The sequence below is a fragment of the Syngnathus acus genome, chromosome 1 (genome assembly GCF_901709675.1).
Source record: "Syngnathus acus chromosome 1, fSynAcu1.2, whole genome shotgun sequence".
NCBI lineage: Eukaryota > Metazoa > Chordata > Actinopteri > Syngnathiformes > Syngnathidae > Syngnathus > Syngnathus acus.
Genome location: NC_051087.1, coordinates 5,152,140 through 5,172,984, shown reverse-complemented (window position 1 = coordinate 5,172,984; position 20,845 = coordinate 5,152,140). Strand labels below are relative to the sequence as shown.

At 42.7% G+C, this 20,845-nt stretch overlaps 3 protein-coding genes across 5 annotated transcripts; all 3 read right to left on the bottom strand.

Moving 5' to 3' along the window:
* Positions 1–655: 655 nt before the first annotated feature.
* si:zfos-323e3.4 (volume-regulated anion channel subunit LRRC8C) lies at positions 656–5,549 on the bottom strand. Its single transcript, XM_037251371.1, has 3 exons — positions 5,400–5,549; positions 4,518–4,676; positions 656–3,686 (listed from the first exon to the last, which is right to left on the bottom strand). The coding sequence occupies exons 2-3, from the start codon at positions 4,656–4,658 to the stop codon at positions 1,395–1,397; spliced, it is 2,433 nt and encodes an 810-aa protein (XP_037107266.1). The 5' UTR covers positions 4,659–4,676; positions 5,400–5,549; the 3' UTR covers positions 656–1,394.
* Positions 5,550–5,961: 412 nt separating this feature from the next.
* Positions 5,962–14,718, bottom strand: keap1b (kelch-like ECH-associated protein 1b). 3 transcript variants are annotated; one of them, XM_037265619.1, is made up of 9 exons: positions 14,633–14,718; positions 11,563–11,720; positions 11,180–11,291; positions 10,706–11,077; positions 9,929–10,174; positions 9,103–9,779; positions 8,813–9,018; positions 8,568–8,744; positions 5,962–8,363 (listed from the first exon to the last, which is right to left on the bottom strand). In XM_037265619.1, the coding sequence occupies exons 4-9, from the start codon at positions 11,009–11,011 to the stop codon at positions 8,155–8,157; spliced, it is 1,821 nt and encodes a 606-aa protein (XP_037121514.1). In that variant the 5' UTR covers positions 11,012–11,077; positions 11,180–11,291; positions 11,563–11,720; positions 14,633–14,718; the 3' UTR covers positions 5,962–8,154. The 3 variants fall into 3 exon arrangements, with proteins under 3 accessions (XP_037121514.1, XP_037120000.1, XP_037120702.1); XM_037264105.1 differs by having other exon boundaries at positions 10,706–11,291; XM_037264807.1 differs by lacking the exon at positions 14,633–14,718 and adding an exon at positions 14,464–14,607 and having other exon boundaries at positions 10,706–11,291.
* A 1,590-nt stretch (positions 14,719–16,308) lies between these two features.
* Positions 16,309–19,968, bottom strand: s1pr5b (sphingosine-1-phosphate receptor 5b). The gene is made up of 2 exons (XM_037269189.1): positions 19,830–19,968; positions 16,309–18,864 (listed from the first exon to the last, which is right to left on the bottom strand). The coding sequence occupies exon 2, from the start codon at positions 18,665–18,667 to the stop codon at positions 17,429–17,431; it is 1,239 nt and encodes a 412-aa protein (XP_037125084.1). The 5' UTR covers positions 18,668–18,864; positions 19,830–19,968; the 3' UTR covers positions 16,309–17,428.
* Positions 19,969–20,845: the final 877 nt, after the last annotated feature.

The following is a 20,845-nucleotide window of genomic DNA, read 5'->3' as shown; positions in this document are numbered from 1 at the left end:
GCCCTCACCCCCACCTCCTGATTGGCTGGTTAATCTGTGACGTCACACGGACACTCCATTAAGTACACCACCATTTTGTACCTAGTGTACCTAATAACTTTATGCATTTTTTGTACGTGTCAAGAATGTGTATTTGACTACTTGCTCTTTATTTTGGGGGATACCAACACATTACACAACGTAAAACACATACATATTGTCATATAAAGCAGTTAACCAAATGTCAGCTCTTTGTTTTCATGCCCAAAAAAATAAAAACAAGGAATAAAACACCAGACAAGTTTTAACGGGTTTTAATGTTTATTAAAATAATAATAATAAAAGTACATTTCAAACCAGCAATCTATTGTGAAATTTCAGTAGATATATTGGATAACAGTATTTAGGCGTATATATGCATACACGTTATTTAAAAACTACTATAATTGTTATAAAGTATAAAGTGTTAAATCATTTTCTTCTTCGTTTAGTTTTACGGCGAGGTGGCACCAGCTTCAATGCGCGTTACCGACACCTACTGGTTGAAGTCATCTGAACTGAAAAAAGAACAAATTACTTTAGGAAGTTATTCATTCACTCTCGTTCATTGAAAAGATTCGTTCTTTTGTTGCCTTCGCCTTCTCATGCATACGCTCGCCGGTGTAATTTTATTTCAAAAACATGGGTAAGAAGCAAAGGAAACAAGACGGTTATAATCGCACATTATTCTTTTCACTGCTCGTCTAATACTAAAAAAAAAAAAAAAAAGAAATCGGCAGAGAACAAGAAAATTCATGTTAAGGTTCAGTGTCAGGCACATTGCTTGACTCTGAGGTATGTTTACAAACTGACCTGCTTTTCCACGTACAAGTCACAACATGACTAACGCAGTCTGGACTGTGAACAACCATAAAAGTCCTAGTTTGATGCTAGTGCAAAAATGATAACAGCAGTAACAACAACGATAACATCCTGTTAATTGTGGTAAACATTACAAAATGTGGTGGAATTTTTTTTGTGTTCTGAATAATTTTGTTTATTTTTTCTTCTACATTTCACTCAATGTAAAATGCTGTAGAGGTAGTACAAAAAATGCAAACCTTGCTCAGTAATATGTAATGAGTAAAAATATTTCAAAATCAGAGCCATGAATGTACAACCACATCTTTCTGAAACTTATTGACTTGTTTTGAACGTATGAAATCAGTCTTCTTCCTCCGTTTGGTTGAACAGAACACAAACTGTATTATTCCGTGCAAAGAAAAGCTCCCTTCACGGTCTCACTCTGCTTGTTTGCCACCTGAAAAGCGGCAATGTGACACTGTGGGAAACACTATGAGCCCCCCAGAAAATGCACTTGTAGATTCTACGTGTAACTAAATCCCAAATGAGCTAAGATGGCCCTTTGAATCAACTCAACTACTACTCATCAACCTTGTGCGCGCTTGTGACGGCCACAACTCGAGAAGATTTTCTTCCACTACGAGCCCACTGGTGGTCAACAGGGGACAGTCCGCTACCTCCACAGGTAAACCGTCCAGGCGGTTCCCCTTGAGCTCCAGTCGGATGAGGTGGGCCAGGTTGGCTACTCTGGAGCTAAGGTAGAACAAGCAGTTGTTTCCCACATTCAAAGTCTTTATTCTTTTACAGGAGAACAGTTCATCCGGGAGGGTTTCTAAGGAGTTGAAAGCAGCGGAGAAGAACTGGAGACCCTGCAGGATGCCCACCTTGGGCGGGATGGCGGTGAGCTGGTTGTGCGAGACGTCCAAGTGCCTCAACTTGGTGCAGTGGAACAATCGCGGGGAAAGCTTTCGTAGCTTATTCCAGCTGATGTCCAGAGTCTCCAGCGTATGCAGCTTGCTGATGTGATCGGGGATGTAGGTGATTTTGTTGTGCCACAGGCGCAGGGTCACCAACCGCTGGCAGTGTTGCAGGCTCAGGATCTCTTCCACGGTGGTCAGCTTGTTTTCCTTCAGGTCCAACTCCTGCAGATTGCTCAAGCTGAAGACAGCGCTCGGGATGCGCTCCAACTCACAGCCCACTAACTCCAGCGAGACCAGGTTGCTTAGCTTCTTCAGGCTGCTGAAGCCTTGGATCTTGGTGCCTTCGTTGTAGATGCTCAAACGCTGTAGCTGCTGTGCGACGTCGGAGATGCTGGTCGGGATCTTGGTGAGGTTGGAGCGCAGGGTGAGGACCCGCAGTGCCGTGAGCTCTCGAAGGGAGTCCAGGTTGGCACTTCGGGCCACCTCGTTGGTAAGCGGGCCGTTCAGATGCAGTTCCTCCAGTCGTTGCAGGTGGTACATCCATTCGGGCACCTCGTCGAGACTTTCAAAGCACAGGCGCAGGAACTTCAATTGGTCTTTGAGGTGGTTTAAGGCGGGCAGCTGGACCTTGGCTTTGCAGTAGATAAGCGACAGATCCCGAAGATTCTCCAGCTTCGCCACGTTAGGCGAGATGGAGACGTTTTTAACCTGCTCCAATTTCAGCGATTCGATCTCGGACAACTCGTAGACCGTGTCGGGAAGTCCTGGCAACAGAACCAGGTGGAGCTCTTGTCGGTCGCTGGCATTCTTAGCCAGACGGGCACGCAGCTTTTTGGCGGTCCATTCGTAGTTTAAGTTGAGCTGATGGAGTCGACTCTCGCTCACCTCGGAGAGAAAGAAAGCGAATCGTTTCGCGTAGAGGTCGTCGTATTGGTCCACCAGGTGGAGCAAGAAGGCGAAATCGTTCTTCACGTCCGGTATGTCGTTGATGCCCGTCTCTAGCCTGACGTGCTCATAGGAGTAGATCTTCAAAGGGCGGTGGAACTGCCAATACAAAGTATAGATGCACAAAATCCCGTAGACGGCCACAAAGCAAATGTAGCAGTAGGCCAGTTTGGAGAAGAGATGAGCTTTGTTGTGGTTACAGCAATAGATGTCAAAACCGGTCAGCTCGGGAGGAACCAAGCAGCGTACCACGATCTCAATGTTTGGAGAAAGTGCCGCAGTGTAAATGATAATTAAAAGGAACTTAAAGACCTTGAGGGACGTTTGCAGCACGTACATAATGTACAAGATGTCCGCCTCTTCGACGTGAGTTCGGAACTTTTTCACCTTCTCAAACAGAGCCTTAGCCTGCTCTCCTTCCTTCTTATCCAACACAGACGGAGCCGACTGAGATTCTTGAGTCTTCTTATCTGGATTGGATTTACACGAAGCGGATCGCTGAAGCAAGGTGGTCTCCTCCTCGTCGGTTCGCTTCTCCGCGGGATCTTTGGATATGGTGCTTCTCCTCCAGTTGACCAATTTTTCTTCACCTCTTTCCTCAGAAACCTCACTCAAGGCTCTGGTGGTCCAGGGGGAGTCAAAGCATTTTCCCAGGATGGTGACAAAAAGGTCAAGTTTGGAGGATGTTCCGGGGAACTTGAACCAAAAGCTGCTGGTCACCATGAAGATCATGGTGTGGATCACCACCAGATACGGGAAGTACTTTGCATACCAGTGCACAAAGCGCTCGTAGCAGTAGTGGTTGATGAAGACATACTGGTGGATGTCCAAGTTATTCTTGCGGCCGAGCACCTCCCGTATGACGGGATGGCTCGGTTTTAAATTGAGGCTTTCCCACGTCTGGTTCTCGCCGTAGTTGCGGATGTAGCTGCAGTCGATGGCGCTTGGCGTCGGACTGGTGAATTGACTCGGCAGGCAAGCGATCTTATCTTGGGTGAGCTGGAGAAAACGGACGGAAGGATTAGTGGGCGAAGACCAACAACGTGCTACTCAAAGTCTTTGCCCTTCAATTGCATTAAGAGTGAAAACAAAGGGCCAATTAAATCTTTTGTTATTTACCCCAATTGCGACATCACAGTGGTTTAATTAGCCGATGGTAGCTAAAAGTTTACCATAACAACTTGAGCATGTTTGAATATTGCCTTCATCTCGAAAACCTTTGCTAATCTTTATATCGGCAATAACGTAATGACTCTAAAATAAAAGAATGGGGAACTACAAGATTTATTTCCACAACAGCGGCCCAACCTCACTACAATAAAGACTTTCCATCTAATGATAGGAAAAGCTTGAGCTTTCGCAAGACTACATAATTAGTACCAGTACTAAAAAAACTGAAGTGGAAGCTTTATTTTTGTCTATTCCAGGTATAATTCTTCATGACAGAAATATTGATTTTGTTCATCTTTCTGAAAGTACGCCAAAGTAAACAATTGTTTTCGATTAAGAAAAGACTACAGCACATACCGCAAGCTTGTTATCAGTTTGTACTGCTACATTAAGAGCAAACCAAAAAAAAAAATTATCTAATATGAACAAGAAATATAACTTCTGTGTGATATTCTTATACATTACACCATTACAGTTGTGAAGAATCAGTTGGACCTCTCTGAAATTTTGTACGACCTGACAAGTTGAGACAAGTGTGGTGTTTCCCTTGAATGGGTGTGTGCGTGTGTGTGTGTGTCAGACTACAGTGGAAGGAATCCATCCATTTATGTTCTATTGTGTTGTTATTATTCGGCTCAGCAATTTTTGAGTGGTGCTCACCTGTAAGGTGCATCCAAAGACTCCAATCATGAGCATGGCCACACACAGGTACTCGGAGAAAACATCCCACCACGGCTTGAGCACACGGTACTTGGAGTTCTGCTCGATGCCGATGTTTCGGAATTCTCCCACTGGGATCATTCTGGCTGCTGGTCCACACTGAAGAAGACAAGAGCGAGAAATGTCATGTTTCAATGTCACGTGGCTCACGTTGCATAATTAGGCATCTGTCGCTTAAATTTGGATGCTAAATACTGGACAGTAGGGAAGGAACTCCCTCTTGGAAAACAAAATAAAACATAATATTTGTATAGATTTGTAAAACAAACAAAAAAAGAAAACTCCAGTGCGTATGTATGGGTACACATCACGTTTCATCATTTATTTATTTAGCTATAATAAACGTTCAAATGTGATTCAAAACATTGCTAGTAAAGATAAAAAAAATTATGACCCAAGTATTAAGATAATTATTATTATAGCCCGGAACCGAGAGCACGTGTTTGGTGCAACACAATTCCAGGAGCCGCAGTATCGGGTCAGGTGTATTCTGAGTCGATCAACCAGTTTGACAACAATGTGTCAGCCAGACACCAGTTTTCTCACTTGGCTTGCACACACATACGAAACATGTCGAGATAACATGTGCTTTGCATAATCCTTGACACATTGCGAGAGAAGTTACAATTTAAGCAGCATTTAGATGCAATTCAACTGTTGATATGTTGAGGAGACAATCATCTAAGGTGCACGACTACAAAAAAAAAAGATTGCGAAATCACCATCTTCAAGTCGTACAACCTGACAAACTGTAACGATTTTTTTTTAACTACTATGCACAAACTTTAATATATAGAGTTTATATAATTATATTGGACTTACCTTTTGCGGCCGACAGGACACGCAGTGGTGTCAGGTAAGTCTCGGGGTGCCGTCTTCATGGAGCCATAAGGAGGAGCGCACCGGTGTCAAGTTGCACGACAAACCTGCACATCCAGACTGACACTTCAAAATAAAGCAATCGAGTCAAACATAACCGGAATCAAACATTTCAAAATAAAGCGGGTTTAGATAGACGTCAAATAGCATTCTCAAAAAAAGCTTAAAGATCTGTACAACCGCCAAGTTGCAATTTCTACTTTTGCGTTTGTTGTCAAGTGATAGTTTTAGGGAGAAAGCACCTTCAATTTTCTAGACTAAATGTCACATTAAAATGCTGACAAAAATATTTAAGTTAATATGAGTGTTTGTGGCATATTATAACTTCTTTAGTTTTCTTTCAGTGTTGTTATTAACAAAAGATATACATTTTTGCACAATATATATGTTCAATATAGTGCAGTTTGTCTCCCTCTGTTGGTGTTAGTTTTCTTTTTAAATTGACGGGTTGAAACTGTTAAAATGAATTTTGTTGCTTTGCAATATAAAAACATGAACGTTAAAATACAATAAACTTTTTATTATACAAGTATGGTACAGGTTTCAGTTGGAAAAATGTACAAAGCACATTTTAAATACTCTATTTTCCAACCCAGCTATAGATGAACAACAAAATCCCTTTCAAAGTGAACTAAATTCTTTACAAACAACCCCGCCCATACACAACAGGAACTTTGATTCAACAATACATGCTTGTTGCTTAAAGAAACACAACACCAGCCTGTTTCATTACAAAAGTGTCGTCAGCTCAGAGGAACGAGAAAAGCAAATTATCTAATAAATAAAAAGGTGAGCTCTTCAATTCTGTACAATAATTATTTGAATATCAATGTACAAAACATCATGTAGAAACCTTTGTAGCTTAAACGGCTGTTACAAACATTTTTTTTTTTTTTTTTTTTTAATTTGTCCTAGTGTTCAATTGTTGGAACGCTTTGGACAAACATGGTCACTTTTGTTTTTGAGGTCTGGTGGAAGAAGAAGAAGAAAAGTCAACTTTCCAGAAGAGAAATTGGTGTTTTTACATTACAAACAAATCAAACATTGAGGAAGATTAATCAGTTAAAATTTGAACAGCTACAGTAATCCCAATAATCCCAGTCTTGGCACTTTGATTATGGACCAGGTTCGACCTGTTTGACGTGCTCATCTTGCACCAAAATGTCATCTGGCTGATTTTGTCTTTAAGCTCCAAAATATTCCTGTAGACTGCACATACGTTGAATACACAACGCGGAATGCTGCAAATGTGTGTGTGTGTGTGGATGAAGTGAGATACTCAGCAGACCTGCTACACAATTTGAAATCTTCTAATGGAGGTCATCTTTTTTTTTTTTCGCAACATCCCGCTTATAATCCCATTTAGCGACCAATGCAAACCCCATTAATGCCGTAGAAATAAAAAAAAAAGATGTAATGTTTCAACAAGAAATTCAAATACTTTGACAAGCCTTTTGTTCTTGTGAGACACCTTCTCACTTGGTAATTTAAATTACGACACTGAGCTGGTCAGCAAATGTAGCGTCCATTTTTGGGTAGACATAGCTACTTAGCTAACGAGCGAACTGAGTTATTTTGTGGTAGAAATGGGCCTATTAATAAATAACTACCTCAAAATTCCTCTGGCAAACCACAGATGTGAAAAAAGGCACTCAAGTTTTTAAAAAAGTTGGGGTGGGACAATTTATGACACATGGGGCGGTGCCATTTTAGCCACGCCGAACAAATCAGGAATACTGGAATAGTGGAAAACAATTTAACGCCGTATGGCCAACTTTCAGTAGTCCAGAATTTTCAGCAATTATCTTAACAGGTAACATGTAAAGTATTTAGAAACACTTCACTTTACAAGGTCATATTGTATAAGGGACTTTTTTTTTTTTTTTTTAATGATTGGTTTGGTGCCCTGGTCACCATATGTACGTTTTAAAACATTATTTATTGTTTCGTGCACCCTGGGGAAAAAAAAAAAATTAACAAAATTAAATAAAATGAAAACGAAAAAGCCCATTTAACCGACAAATTCTGAGGACTTGGGGAAAACCCAAATTGGCTCCCATTAAAAAAATGGTCCCACTCGCAATTTAGATGTGCTGCTACAATTTGGACTGGTACATTTTAACCTAGCATTTTTTACACGAGGATTGGTGCTGATTATCAAATTCAAATCAGTCTTAATTTGTTGCTCCTAGTGTCTTTCAAGTGTGAATCCCGTTGTCATGGGGACCGTATCATCTTGCCCCTCAGTACACTGATTTAAGTTAAAAATACACACACACGCGCGCACACACACACACACACACACACCGTTGGCACTTAAACAGCCCTAAAGTGACAAACAAGAGTGACTTTGAATTGGATGAGATGATAAAACCATTTTTCCTCCCTCAAATGACTCTTGAACACAGGCCCTCTCGACCCCCTTTTAGCTCGAACTAAAGAGCCCCCTGATGAAACCAGTGCCTGCGTGCAGCCCTTTTCAGTCCAATTTAGTAGTTGAGGCTTTGCTTGAGGACCTCAATAAGCCCAAAGTGAGCACAAAGACAGGACTGAGGTCTTGCTGGGTTTGGCAGAACACAAGACAGGTTCCAAAGAAGGTCGGCCATTGATTATACTGCCGCTGACAGTGAACTTCAGACCTTTCAAGTTATAATACTGATTTGGTGTTCGCTCCAGAATCAATGTGTAACTTGTGGGTTTACAGTGCGCTGTGCTGCCGAGTGTGTTGCGAAAGCTCGTCCCGCTCGGGTGTGGGACACAGAGGCGGGTCTTTCTGGCACGGCTCCATGGTAACGGCCACGCCAACGCCGCTACGCCCCGACGTCATGTGCGTTACCTCCGACCAAGTGTCCTTCTCGGGGTCGTAACACTCCACGCTGTCAAGGAACGTGCTGCCGTCATAACCTCCTGTCAACGCAAAATGGTTTCAACCATCAATTCCTAGGTTTTCGTTTGCTTTCTTCGTGAACTTCATTTGAGAGACACCTCAATCGCATGCGGGATACGTTGGAGATCCACTAAATGTGAAAATCTGAGCAACACTCGATGTATTTTGAGAACCTACTCACAGCACGTTCGGGTATAAAAACAACAGCTGTAAAACGTCCTCACCCAAAACGTAGATGCGTCCGTTTAGAGCGGTGACTCCCAGAGCACTGCGTCGGTGCCTCATGGAGGCAGCAAAGCTCCACGTATCCGTTTCCACATTGTAGCGCTCGACTGTGTTCAGTTGGTTTGTGCCATCGTAGCCGCCCATCACAAAGAGGTGATTGCCCAGAGCGCAAACACCTGGAAGGAGAACAAATCTTGATCGGGTCTTTTTTCAAAAGAGAGCCAACCTCATGCTTGGTGCTCACCAGCTCCAGAGCGCATGGTGTTCATCGAGGCCACCGTCTTCCACTCGTCCCTCTCCGGGTTGTAGCACTCGCACGAGCTGAGCCGCCCGGCGCCGTCAAAACCGCCCACGGCGTAAAGGAGCCTGTTGATGACGGCCACGCCCACCCCGATACGCCGAGTCAACATGGGGGCGACCAGCTGCCACTGGTCCTTTTCTGGGTCGTACCTACAGAGAAAGAGCAGACTTGAGACTTATGGTCGCCACGTTACACAATTTCCTCCGGCATTAACGTTACGTTGAGCGACTTACCTTTCCACGCTGTTGTGGTGAATGCACCCGTGAGATCCGCCTACGGCGTATATCATGCAATCGATGACTCCCACTCCTATTCGGTTTCTGGGCACGCTCATAGGCGCACAGGGCAACCAGCAGTTGTTCATCGGGTTGTAGCAATCCAGTGAATTCGAGTCCATGTTGCCATCGGGGGCGTTGTTTCTCCCGCCCACGGCGTAGAAAAGCCCACTGATGACACAAGCTGCCAGGCCACTGCGAGGTACCTGCAGGTCCGCAAGCCGTAGCCAGGACCCCGTGCAGGGATTAAACGCCTCCAGGTAGCTGAGGGATTGCTGGAAGTAGCCCCCGGCTGTGTAAATGAGCTGCGGCACCTTGGGGGTTCGGCAAGAATTGACTTTGGTGGGCTTGTGCAAGGTGAGGTCCTGGAAGATTTGTGCAAGGTAGTCTTTACACTGCGGGTCCCAGTCAAGAGACTGGAGCTGCGCTTTCAGGAAGTTGGGGGTGAGGGAATGGCAGCGGACCGCGTGGAGTAAGGCCTGGACGTACGGCCGCCGGTTCTCTTTGTCGTAGCGCACCCAGGCCTCGCATGCCCGGAAGACTTCGGACTCGCAGCGCACGTTGAGCTCGTCGCGGCTGATGAGATTCACCAACTGGCAGTGAGACAAGTTAAAAAACTCCTCCTGGGTCGCCACCTGGAAAAGAGAATAGTACAAGGTCAGCAACTTTGAACTACTTAACACGTTCACTCCCATTGACGGCTATAGACGTCAATCCTCCATCTTATCAGGAGTCAATCAAATACAAATTGACATCTGTGCAAATATCCGTGGCTTGAAAGTACCTGGCTGAAGTTCATGTAGATGTATTCCCGAGCCTTTTGGTGAAGCTCCGTGCAACCGATCTGCTCGGCGAAACTGGCGATACCGATGGCGTTGCTGGGGTCCAGTTGCTGGACCAGGAAGTCACAGCAGGCCTTGACGACGCTATCTATCTGGTACATGACGGCACCGTTCATCACGTGGATCACACACTTCTCTCCGACGGAGATACTGGCTGTGTAGGCAAACTCTATCAGTCGATTCATCACCTGCAGAGCGAGTTGCGTAGAGTTACAAGGTTATCATCTCGGAGTGATGTTTGTTTCTCATATCAAAAGCCATAGAGTTTGGAGATCAACCAAAATGTTTGAAAATAGTCAAAAATATGAGGATTTTAAACCACAATGGCAAATCCCATAGGCGTGAGCATCTCAATGATTAACCGTGGTTACACAATGTGTGTGCTTTTCTGCTGTGTGTCACCGCAGAGTCCTGTACCAGCGATAACCACAGAGTTGAGCTGTTGCCGCCATAAAACTTTTATTAACTCTACAGGCCTTGTTTGCAGTAATATTTTAACACCGTTAGCTGTCACACAATTGCAAAAAGAAGTTAATGATTGTTGGAAATGGTGGAGATAAAGGCTTGCTGATGGCAAGTTGATGGATAATTTGCACTAAAGTAAAACAAACTGGCAGGAATATTATGATAACGGCAAAAAAAAAAAAAAAAAGAATAATAATCATCAACCATCGAAAACATCTCACGTCAAATCAAAAATTAAAATCAGTTTGTCTCACCTTGGGGTGGACGCCTTCGATGGACACCAGCTCCATGCCGCACTCTTTCAGGCCGTTGGTGAACATGGCCCTGAAGACGGGCGAGGAGGACGCCAGCACCACCTTGTGAGCCACAAAATCCACCGCCTCCAGGTCCTGGTAGCGCACACGCAGAGTCACGTCGCAGAGCTGGCGCTCCATACGCAGCTCGTTCATGATGGCGAAGGCGGCGGCCGTGTGGCTCTCGAGCGTGTAGCTGAAGACGCGGTGGCCGTTGCGCGTGGACGGAGTCACCAGCGCTTTGCATTCTGTCAGGCACTCTGACATTTCCTTCCTTCGTCTCCTCCTCCTTAGTCTCTCGCACAAGAAACGTTTGGCGGTATCATGGCACCACTGGGCAAGTCGTGGGGGGAAAAATTGGGTGGGCTCTTCTGCTTTAGCTGACTTTGAGTCAAATTGATGCAAACACAATGACTCCTTTGTCGAGTTCAGTACCTGTGTCAAGCTTTGTGACTCATTGCGGAGTTATTGGAGACCTCGTAATTACTTGCACTCCTACGTGACTCCATTCCATCATACCAGTACTCAAACTTGAGAATTCCATTGACTATGGAGAAAAAAGTGGCAGGAAGAAAAAAAAAAAAAAAAAATCAACAGCTTCAATGAGAATCACTTACGGCTATTTTGGCCTTCAAAACATCTTTGCAAACATGTTCTTTAACTCGGATGAGAATAGTGAATGTAGTCCAATGCTTGCAAAATAAAGCTCTTGTCGTTCTTGACAGCCCATTGAACCGGTTTCTTGGAATGTTTTCAATCGGCGTGACGAAAAACACAGAAAAAAAAAATCTGAAAAAAATAGCAGGAAAAAAACTCACCACTTTTCTTCACAGCAAAAAAAAATAAAAAAATGTTGTGTCCAAAAAGTTGTTGGAAAAAATTAGTGGTCCTTCTATCATTGGAAGTCCCGGCGAAGCAATTTGTTTTGTTTCCCTTTTTTGAATCCTTCCAGCATTTGCATCAGCTCAACTAACACCTGTAACGAGAGGGTAGAAAGTGACATCAGATACCTAATCCGCTTAAAACGGGGTCAAAATACATCTCCGTGCCTAAACGTTAATATACACACACGTATGTTGTATCCCATGACACGGCACAAATGTATTCCGAGTACACATTGGTGTACGTGACACTTCCTTCTTTGTCATGACGCCCATTTCAAGTCAGCACAGCACAAGTTCTAAACCTCCTCCAAACGTCTCCAACATTGCAGAGATGGTTTCTTCTAGTGTAAAAGGACGCCTATGAGACGGGAATGGAAACCATGCTAAACGAGTTTGTACAGTCCCTTTTCAGGAACGAGGACATGAAATAGATACTAAAGTGAAACTAATATGTAACATGGTTCCAGGTGGTAACATGCAAATATTTTATGTAAGAGGGCTGAAATACAATATGGACATGTATGGACAATAAATAGTTTTTAGATTTTTTTGGGTAAAATCTTAGAACATAATTGCTATGAAATCAATCCATTCCAATGGTTGTGTTGGGACTTCATGGATACTTGATTAACTAAACCAGGATTTCACAGGGTGAACAAAAATACATGTTTGTTTATTTTTCAGAGCTGACTACAAAAACAGTGTAGCTTATTTTGTCAAAATGTAATTCACGCATGCTTTTGAAGTTGTACGATTGGGTGTGACTCACAAAAAGTCTCATTCAGCATGACTCAGTCTTTTATTTTTCCTTGTGTAAAAAACAAACAAATAATAAATGTAAAATGCCACAATTACATTTACTGATTATTTTATATGCTTGGTTAGCAGTTGGTGGAGGGAGGCGATTGTTTTTTGTTCACAACCGGCCTTCAATCCGCAAATAAATAAAATACTGCAAAAAAATTATATTATAATCATACTTTTTTTTTTTTTTAATTCAGGCACCAGTCACCGAGGTTGCCCACAGGAGGCCATTTTTTTTTTTTTGTTCACAACTGGCCTTCAATCTGCAAATAAATAAAATACTGCAAAAAAATGATATTATAATAATACTTTTTTTTTTTTAATTTAGGTTGCCCACAGGAGCCAAACTGTCTCAGGTATGATTCTCCTACCTACATTTACACTTCCGATCAGAAAACTCTTCATTGGAAAGCTGCTCCAGTATTTGACAAATGGCGAAACCGCTAAGGTCAAAATGCAGTCTTAATCAAATAGTTAGTGTCACTTCAATGTAGAGCGTTGCTTAACTCGTAAGTGCACACTGACAGTCACTGTACACTTCAGCTTGGCACGGAGCAGTTTGCCTTTTTTTTTTTTTTTTGCATTCAGAACAAGTTCCTGGTACCAGCTAACACTTCTCAAAGTGAGCTGAACACATGGAAAAAATGTGATCATTGTTCAAAGGAAACTTGGAGGCGAACATCTTGATATGTCAGGCAGAAAATTTAATAGTTTCACATGGGGGCAATTACTGGCTTGCTATTGTTACTATGAATGTTATCGCTCAATCTAATTGGGTCATTTTCCTAAATGACAAATGATTTAAAGGCAAAGATAAACATTGAGCACAAGTGGTATTCTAACACTGCACAATAGGAGGGATCGCTTCATAAAATATTATTATGATTTTAGCATTAAATGGAGGACGTACAGGGCAGTAGAAGGATGTGTTGTATATTTTTTTTAAGCTAACAGTTCTGCTGTTGAAATTGCTACACTTCCTCCTAGCACTTTCAACCAACCCGACAAGGTATTTGTTATGTTTATTACCTATATTTTGGCAAGTTTTCAAAGACAGCAAACACTAACCTTGGGCGTTCTGTTGTCACACCATGGCTGCAGATACACAATAAATAAGTTGATCAACGACACACTGCGCTCTGCTAAATGCAGTGTGAAAAGGCTTTTACACAGAAGCACAGGTGTGAAACACAAGGCCCGGGGGCCAGATCCAGCTGGCCACATCATTTGTAAAGCAAATATAGTGTGTCTACTTTAGGGGTCTTGCTAAATGGATTTGCTCTTTTCAATTTGGCAGAAAATCTGCACAATTTTTAAAATAAATACTACAAGACAAGTGGGAGCAATGTACTGTACTGTAATATAACAAAATATGAAAAGATGATTTACGATACATTTATGATTATTGCAACCCTCTGGAGGAAACCATAACGACTAAGCGACTTGTGATGATCCTAACAACTGGTATGACACTAAACCAGAAGATCGACTTCTATTTCCAATACGTTTGGTTTACTCCACAAGTTCATTCCAGTTTGAGACTCCCACTTTCTGTCCCTCAGTCCAGCTTACACAATTGCTTCTGCAGCTTTTCTCTTTCCATGCAGTGTGCTCGCTGCTGACTGCAAATGGCCAAATGAGGACAAGCCACTAAACTAGAGTACGTTTGATCACTGGTATGTTGGCACCGACTTCGCCTACTCGGTGACTCATCCTGAACTCTTCACGGTGGAACTGAATGTACCAAAACATGACCCACAAGAGAAGTCGAATCTTACATAATGAATTTACACCGAACGGGACTGCCGTGCACTCAACACACACACCATTCATAGCGTCTTCTTTATTTTTTAAATCACCCAATCGTCATCCACGTCTGCACGCTGCATTTGGCGCTTGTTTTTACTCAGAAACACCAGCGCTAAAAATAAAGATGCACTACATTCACGGAAACCTTTATACGAGGTTAAGAAAGATTCCAACTCCAACAAAAGAGGTTGCTACTCAATCTAATCAAAGTGAAAGAGCTACCTTCAGATTATAACAACAGACGGTAGCTAGCGGTATTTAAACCGCTTCGAAAACAAGCACGCTACATCGGGTTCAACGAGCCGTGTTGTGATAGTATAAACAATAACACGTTTTTGATCCACATACAGGTCAAACTTGATCTTAAATCTGTCAAAAAAGAGATACTCACGTCGCGCAGTCGAGTTCCTCCATGATAAACTGTGCGCCACATAAGACGGGGGAGGGAGGTGGGAGGCGGGGGGGAGGGTGTTGGAGGGGGCGGGGGGGGAGCGGTAACTCACCATGACTAAGCATTGTGCGAGGGCCTCCCCTCCCCTTCACAATAAGAGTGTCCCGACGTGGCCTCAGTTGACACGTAACGAAGGACAATGGGCTCAAGTCAATATCTGCTTTTATTGAGAAAGGATTGTGTCCGAGTGAAAGTGTTGTACTGGATGACTGCCAGCTCAGCTAGTCAAACTCATGAATGTACAACATGACAGCATTGACAAATTCAGCAAATAAACGTGGTTTGAATACTGTTTAATAATGATTTTATTTATTTATAATAATGTTGAAATTTACAGTACTTTTACAAATATTACGCCCTCAAAAACATTCAGTGGCACGGCAAAATGTTAATCAGCAAAAATGAATGTTTTGATGTAATTTCGATCAGTTTAGACTAATAATATTTACAGTGCAGCTGTATGTCACTTCATGTAATGAATGATTGTTTAGTTTTACTAGTAATCTGGCGGTCCTTAAGGATAAATGCCCCTAAACCTCCAAAGGTTATATGGAGAACTGTCTATTCTACTTACAACCACAAGATGGCGTTAAAGGGCCACACTGGAGATGCATACAGGGAGATTCAACATTTATCTTTCAAATCTATTTTTAAGCTTTCCAAACCATTGCATTATCCTTTTTGACAGGACTCACTGCTGATTAAACACATAACTTCCAAAACGTAATTTGAACCGAAGAAAAGCAATGCTACGACTTGTCAAGTCTTGAGTTCATTCAGTTGACTGTCCAAGTCTGTCTTTGGTTCCACTCAATTGATCTCAGTTCCCTAAACGGGTCCTTGCAGACATATTTCAAACAATTATTATTCTAAGGCTGTTCTGAGATATATTTGGTTATATTGCTTAATAATTGCACTCCAAGGGCTTCTAAGTCTTTGAGAAATATGACTTTATGACCTCTATCAGTTTGTTGCATGAATTCATGAAGAAGAGAAGTATGGGGTTTGTTAAATGATGGCTCTCATCAGTAGACACCTCCAGCATGTGGAACAACGTGTACAAATAATAAAAATAAAAAAAACCTTGTGGGCTCATTTATTAAAGTCCGTGTTTTGGAGGGTGGTGAGATCACGAAAAGATACAAAAAATGAACTTTAAAACAGACCGCAGACTTTATCCATCTATTTTCGACAGCACTTGCCCTCCTTAGGATTGTGAGTGTGCTGGAGCAGATCCCAGGTGACATTGAGCAAGAATGTGTGAACTCTACGCTGGATTGGTCACATTCACATTTATACCTACTGTATGGATAATGTAGATTGTATTGCATGGGTCTCAAACATACAGCCTGTGGGCCATAACTGGTCCATCTGTGTGATAAAACACACGAGATCCATTTGTTTCAGTGCGGCGAAGGGCTGTTAACCTTGACTTTGGTAGATGAAGAGGAAAAAGGAACCATATGTGTAAATGGTGTATGTATAATATACACAAAATATAGGTCAATGCCCTTACCAGATGTGGGCGAGGGGGCTCACTTCCTGTCGTGCTTGTGGTTCTCCAAAAAGGCATCATGCACAATTTAAGATAGAGTCAAAACAAACTCCACTCCAGAAACATTGTCAGTCATTTATTAAAAACAAAAAACAAAAAAACAGACACCAGTACAAAATGTATATAATTTACTATACAACAGTTACCAAATGTTTTCAAAGAAAAACTTTCACAAGATGAATGACAGTAAAAAAAACATTTGTCAATGAAGGTCCTGGCAGAAGACAAAAAAAAACCCAAAAACATTTATACAAAAAAGCGTAATGCCAAACATGAGATAATACAAATGACGTGTTGGTTTCTGTCAGTGTATCCAAATCCAGCGTTGTGCTTTTGTAACTGAGCCTCGCAGACAGGGCTGATGTTTAAAACCAAAACCGACATACTTTCCACCGGACACCCGATGACATTTGATGATGTCATTTCAAAGAAATCTCTCTGCATCTCCCTCGCACACGATGCCTTGAAGCTTTTCTGTGGTTTGATTGGATGTGTTGTTCATTTTCCTACCACAGTCAACCATGTCGTCTATTACGTAAACTATCCATCACACCTCGGGCCTTCGATCCAGCGAAATCCATGTGTTTACCGAAATTCATCATCGTGTCCATCTGTGCTAATTTAATGAGAAACCACACCAAACGTTTGAAGGGAGCCCCCACAAAAGAAAGTCTGAATGTAATATTTACATTGGTTTTATCAAAAGAGTTCTCCCAGGCTTGGATTCAAACCACAGAACCACAGGAGTGCAAGCCAATTTTTCAATTTTAATGATATCTCAGTGCAAATTAGTTGACAAGAGTTGCCTTGTTCACATTTGAGTGGCCTTATTTTCTCAGCGTCTAAATACATGTCATGGTTGTCAACAAGTCAACCAGCGATGAGTCATCTTCATCAGGAATAATTTTATATTCACTAGCTTTGTTTGTTGGACGCTTCAATTTTTTTTGTTGGTTCGAGCCCATCGTCATCACTTTTCACTACACAGTCCAAACTTCTTCTCAGCTTGTGAATTCATAGTGAGGAGAACCACTTTTCTCCAAGAGGAGACCAAGGCCATCATGGTATCAACATAGTACCTCAAACATCAGTACAGTGGGAGAGCCGAGTAGGTTCCATGCATGTCCTCCAAAAGGCGTGCTACATGTCTTCTGTTAAGTGCGAGCCAAACCGACAAGTCTTTAAGGCTTTAAGAGTTTCGGATAGAGTGTCTTGATCGGAGATGGGTTGGTGACCACGTTCCCGGAGGAGATTGTTGTCTCCATCCCCGGCTCCAGCTTCTGGGAGGGGACCTCGGTCTTACTGAAGCTGCACTCCAGGAAGGGCATGCCAATCTTCTTCACCTGGCCGTCCCTGGTCATGAGACACGGCCGACAGAGAAGCCTCAAAATGGCTCTCCTCATGTCCTTACTGGTTAGAGTGTAGATGATGGGGTTGAGGAGCGAGTTGACCATCGCCACCCCCAGAAAGTAGTCGGCCTTGTAGAGGAGTCGGCAAGTGCCTGTTGGGCAGAAGAAATCCAGGAGGAGGAGGAGGAAGAGCGGAAGCCAGCAAGCGATGAAGACACCTAACACGATGGTGACCGTCTTGAGGAGGGCGATGTACTTTTGCGACTTCCTGGCCAGGCCCTTTCTCATGCTGCTCGACAAGCCTAACCGCTGACGTTGCGTGTTGGTGCGGACGATGCGGAAAACTCGGGCGTACAACACCACGATGGCGAGGAGAATCGCACTAAAGACTGACACGCAGAAAAGGATGTAGCTCTTGGAGTAAAGAGGAAGCACGGTGGAGCATTGTTCCAGTCTGTGGATGCAGTTCCATCCAAGAATGGGCAGGACGCCCAAAAAGGTCGCTAAGGCCCAACTCGCACAAATCAGCGCCAACATCCTCCCCCGCTTCGCCCCGTGGTACGGCCTCATGGTCACCATGGTTACATGACGTTCAATCGCGATGGCCAGCAGACTGATGACAGAAGCGGCCAGCGTGATATAAACTCCTCCCTCCCTGAGGAACCACAGCAGAGGCGTCAGCTGCAAAGTCTTCGGCCCGGACATGATGATGTTGGCCATGTAGGTAATCCCGGCCAGGAGGTCCGACAGAGTCAGGTTCCCCAGGAGGTAATACATGGGTAAATGGAACTTCTTGTTCCTCCAGATAGCCAGAAGAACCACGGCGTTCTCCAGCACGATGAGCAGACACACCACCAGGAAGGCGATGGCCTCGGGTTGGAGGCCGTCACGGTAACGGTCGCCCTGCAGCTTCAGCTTGCCCGTGTAGTTGTAATGTTCCAGAATGACAGACTTGTTCTGGTAATGCCAGAAGAACTGAAGATAGCCATAAGAGGAGATGGGAGTGGAAGATGGGTGCAAGGCAGACATGGTTGGGGAAGTCCCAGCGTGGGCGGGACTCGAGGCCTCCATAGTTTCTGGTGCTTTTGCTTAAGCTGAGCAGCTATAAAGTCATTTTAGTTGACAGGATTTTGGCTAGCATTATGGAAAAAGGTTCTTCAACACACAAGGGGATGAAATGATATTCATATCTATTTTTTCCTCCAAGTCCAAGAAGTCTTCAGGATTACCACAAGAGGGGGCTATTGAGGTCTGTTTTGTCCAGGTCACTGTAAGGGAAAAAAAATATTTTCAAAAATTGTGAGAAATGCTGAAATATTGTTACAAAAATTCTCCAAATATGTTGCGAAACAAAAGAATGTATGCAAAACATTATTTAACAATCTTGCCCTGGCATACAGTGAAGCATAATGTGAAAAAAATAAAACCGTAATATTCTTTTAACCAATAGAAATGATTTATTTATTACAAATAATGTGTTCACTTACTTTCACAACTGACTTATAGTGCCAGTGTGAACAATTACAATTTTTAAGACATTTTTGTCTGGTGTGTTCGAAACAAAAATAAGCCTCAGGTAAGTTTGGGAAATGCAATTACTGTCAAAACGATGTCAACTAAATAGTCTCTCGTCTCAGTGTCACTTAAAGAACATGTCAGCTACATTGTTTCCGACATGTGCACCCGATTTGAAGGAATGCAGCTGCAACGGAATCCAACTTTTAGTGTAGCAATGAAGTGTGTTTGACCCATCAGTGCTGAAGCACATACGCAAACTATTATCATGAATTTGTCACACATTTGAGCTTAAATTATTATAAGCGATGAAATTAAAGTCAATCAGTGGTAATTAGACTTGCACTCCACAGGTTTCTTTGTGAGGTTTTTTTGCCTTCATGTCATGTTATCCTTTATAATTTGGTGAAAGGCGACTTTGAATCTTTCCTCTTTCATCTATAAACAACAAGTCACATAGAGGGACTTTGTATTATTACCAATGTTTTTTATCTGTTGCATTATTTTATTTAAAGATGTATTGTATCGTATTAAAAACTGTAAATTAAGTCCTGTATACATTTTAGGGCAATATGAAGAAATTCCATTAATTGTTTTTTTAAATGGCATTTACTGTAATACTATTTCTGTAGTGAGCTGTCTATAAGTATGACTAAATTAAGTGATATAAATATTTACCAAGCTGTAAATAAGAAAAGTAACCTTAAAGAAACATTACCTTGAAAACTTTCAGATGCTTTTCAGCGGTATAGAATCCAAACATGAGCACCCTTCGAGTGAGTCGAACTGACAAGTTTGCTGTGTGGCTGCAAGTGAGACCTCAATTCAAACATGCAACAGCTGAAGGGGCAGGTCTAGCCCAAATTCTCTCTCTCTCCCGCTCTCACTAGAGAGAGAGAGAGAGAAAGAGAGAGAGAAAGAGAGAGAGAGAGAAAGAGAGAGAGAGAGAGAAAGAGAGAGAGAGACAGAGACAAAGAGAGACAGAGACAGAGAGACAGAGACAGAGAGAGAGAGACAGAGAGCACAAGAAAAAACTATTGATGGACAACTCAATTTGTGTGTCAAAGTTCTCGTTAAGTTGCCACACACTGGTTTGCTAGTCAATCAGAGGGCACATGCTAACAAACTAGCATTAACATTAACAATCATCTTTGCGGGCCAAATATAATTACACTGCGTGCCAAGTTTGACACTCCTGATTTAGAGTCTTCAGTTAATGCAAGCGCAGACTCCAGCCAAGATTCGAACCCTTGGTGCACAACTGTATATTCTTTTCTTTGTCGTAAACCTTTGTCGGCATTTTTGTCGGCAAGGGAATTGCTTGGAAGCATTTCCAATGCAAACATGAACAAAGAGCAAATGTCCACTATCCAAGTTAAATTCATCCCTGCCACGATTATCAGTGATAAAAAATCCTCCGTACACACGACCGGGACCCCCATGGTCTTGAAAGCGACCCTTTTTCCCAGACTCTCAGCAGGATTTCATCATGCCCTAACATGCTTCACCGTACTCGCTTGTGGATTTGTCCCCTGCAGGGCCTGTCGGAATGTTTACGAAGACAAAACCAAAGGAAGCTTTTATTCGTTTCAAAGAAACTTATGTACGCATTTTGAGAACATGCACACACGTGAAATCAAGCACTTGTAGAAAAGATGATCTCCATTCCCACCCTCTGTGTTTTGACAGTGGGAAATCCTGCCCTTTATCCGGCTGCTCCTCCTTGAGACTAAT

What these genes read in the sequence shown, in the direction of transcription:
- si:zfos-323e3.4 (XM_037251371.1), bottom strand. Translation starts at nt 4,658, where the DNA reads ATGATCCCAGTGGGAGAATTCCGAAACATCGGCATCGAGCAGAACTCC. An exon ending in TCTTTGGATGCACCTTACAG is followed by an intron (nt 3,687 to 4,517) that starts GTGAGCACCACT and finishes CGTTTTCTCCAG; the next exon opens with CTCACCCAAGATAAGATCGC.
- keap1b (XM_037264105.1), bottom strand. Translation starts at nt 11,011, where the DNA reads ATGTCAGAGTGCCTGACAGAATGCAAAGCGCTGGTGACTCCGTCCACG. An exon ending in CACCATGCGCTCTGGAGCTG is followed by an intron (nt 8,745 to 8,812) that starts GTGAGCACCAAG and finishes TTCTCCTTCCAG; the next exon opens with GTGTTTGCGCTCTGGGCAAT. An exon ending in CGGACGCATCTACGTTTTGG is followed by an intron (nt 8,364 to 8,567) that starts GTGAGGACGTTT and finishes TTGCGTTGACAG; the next exon opens with GAGGTTATGACGGCAGCACG.
- s1pr5b (XM_037269189.1), bottom strand. Translation starts at nt 18,667, where the DNA reads ATGGAGGCCTCGAGTCCCGCCCACGCTGGGACTTCCCCAACCATGTCT.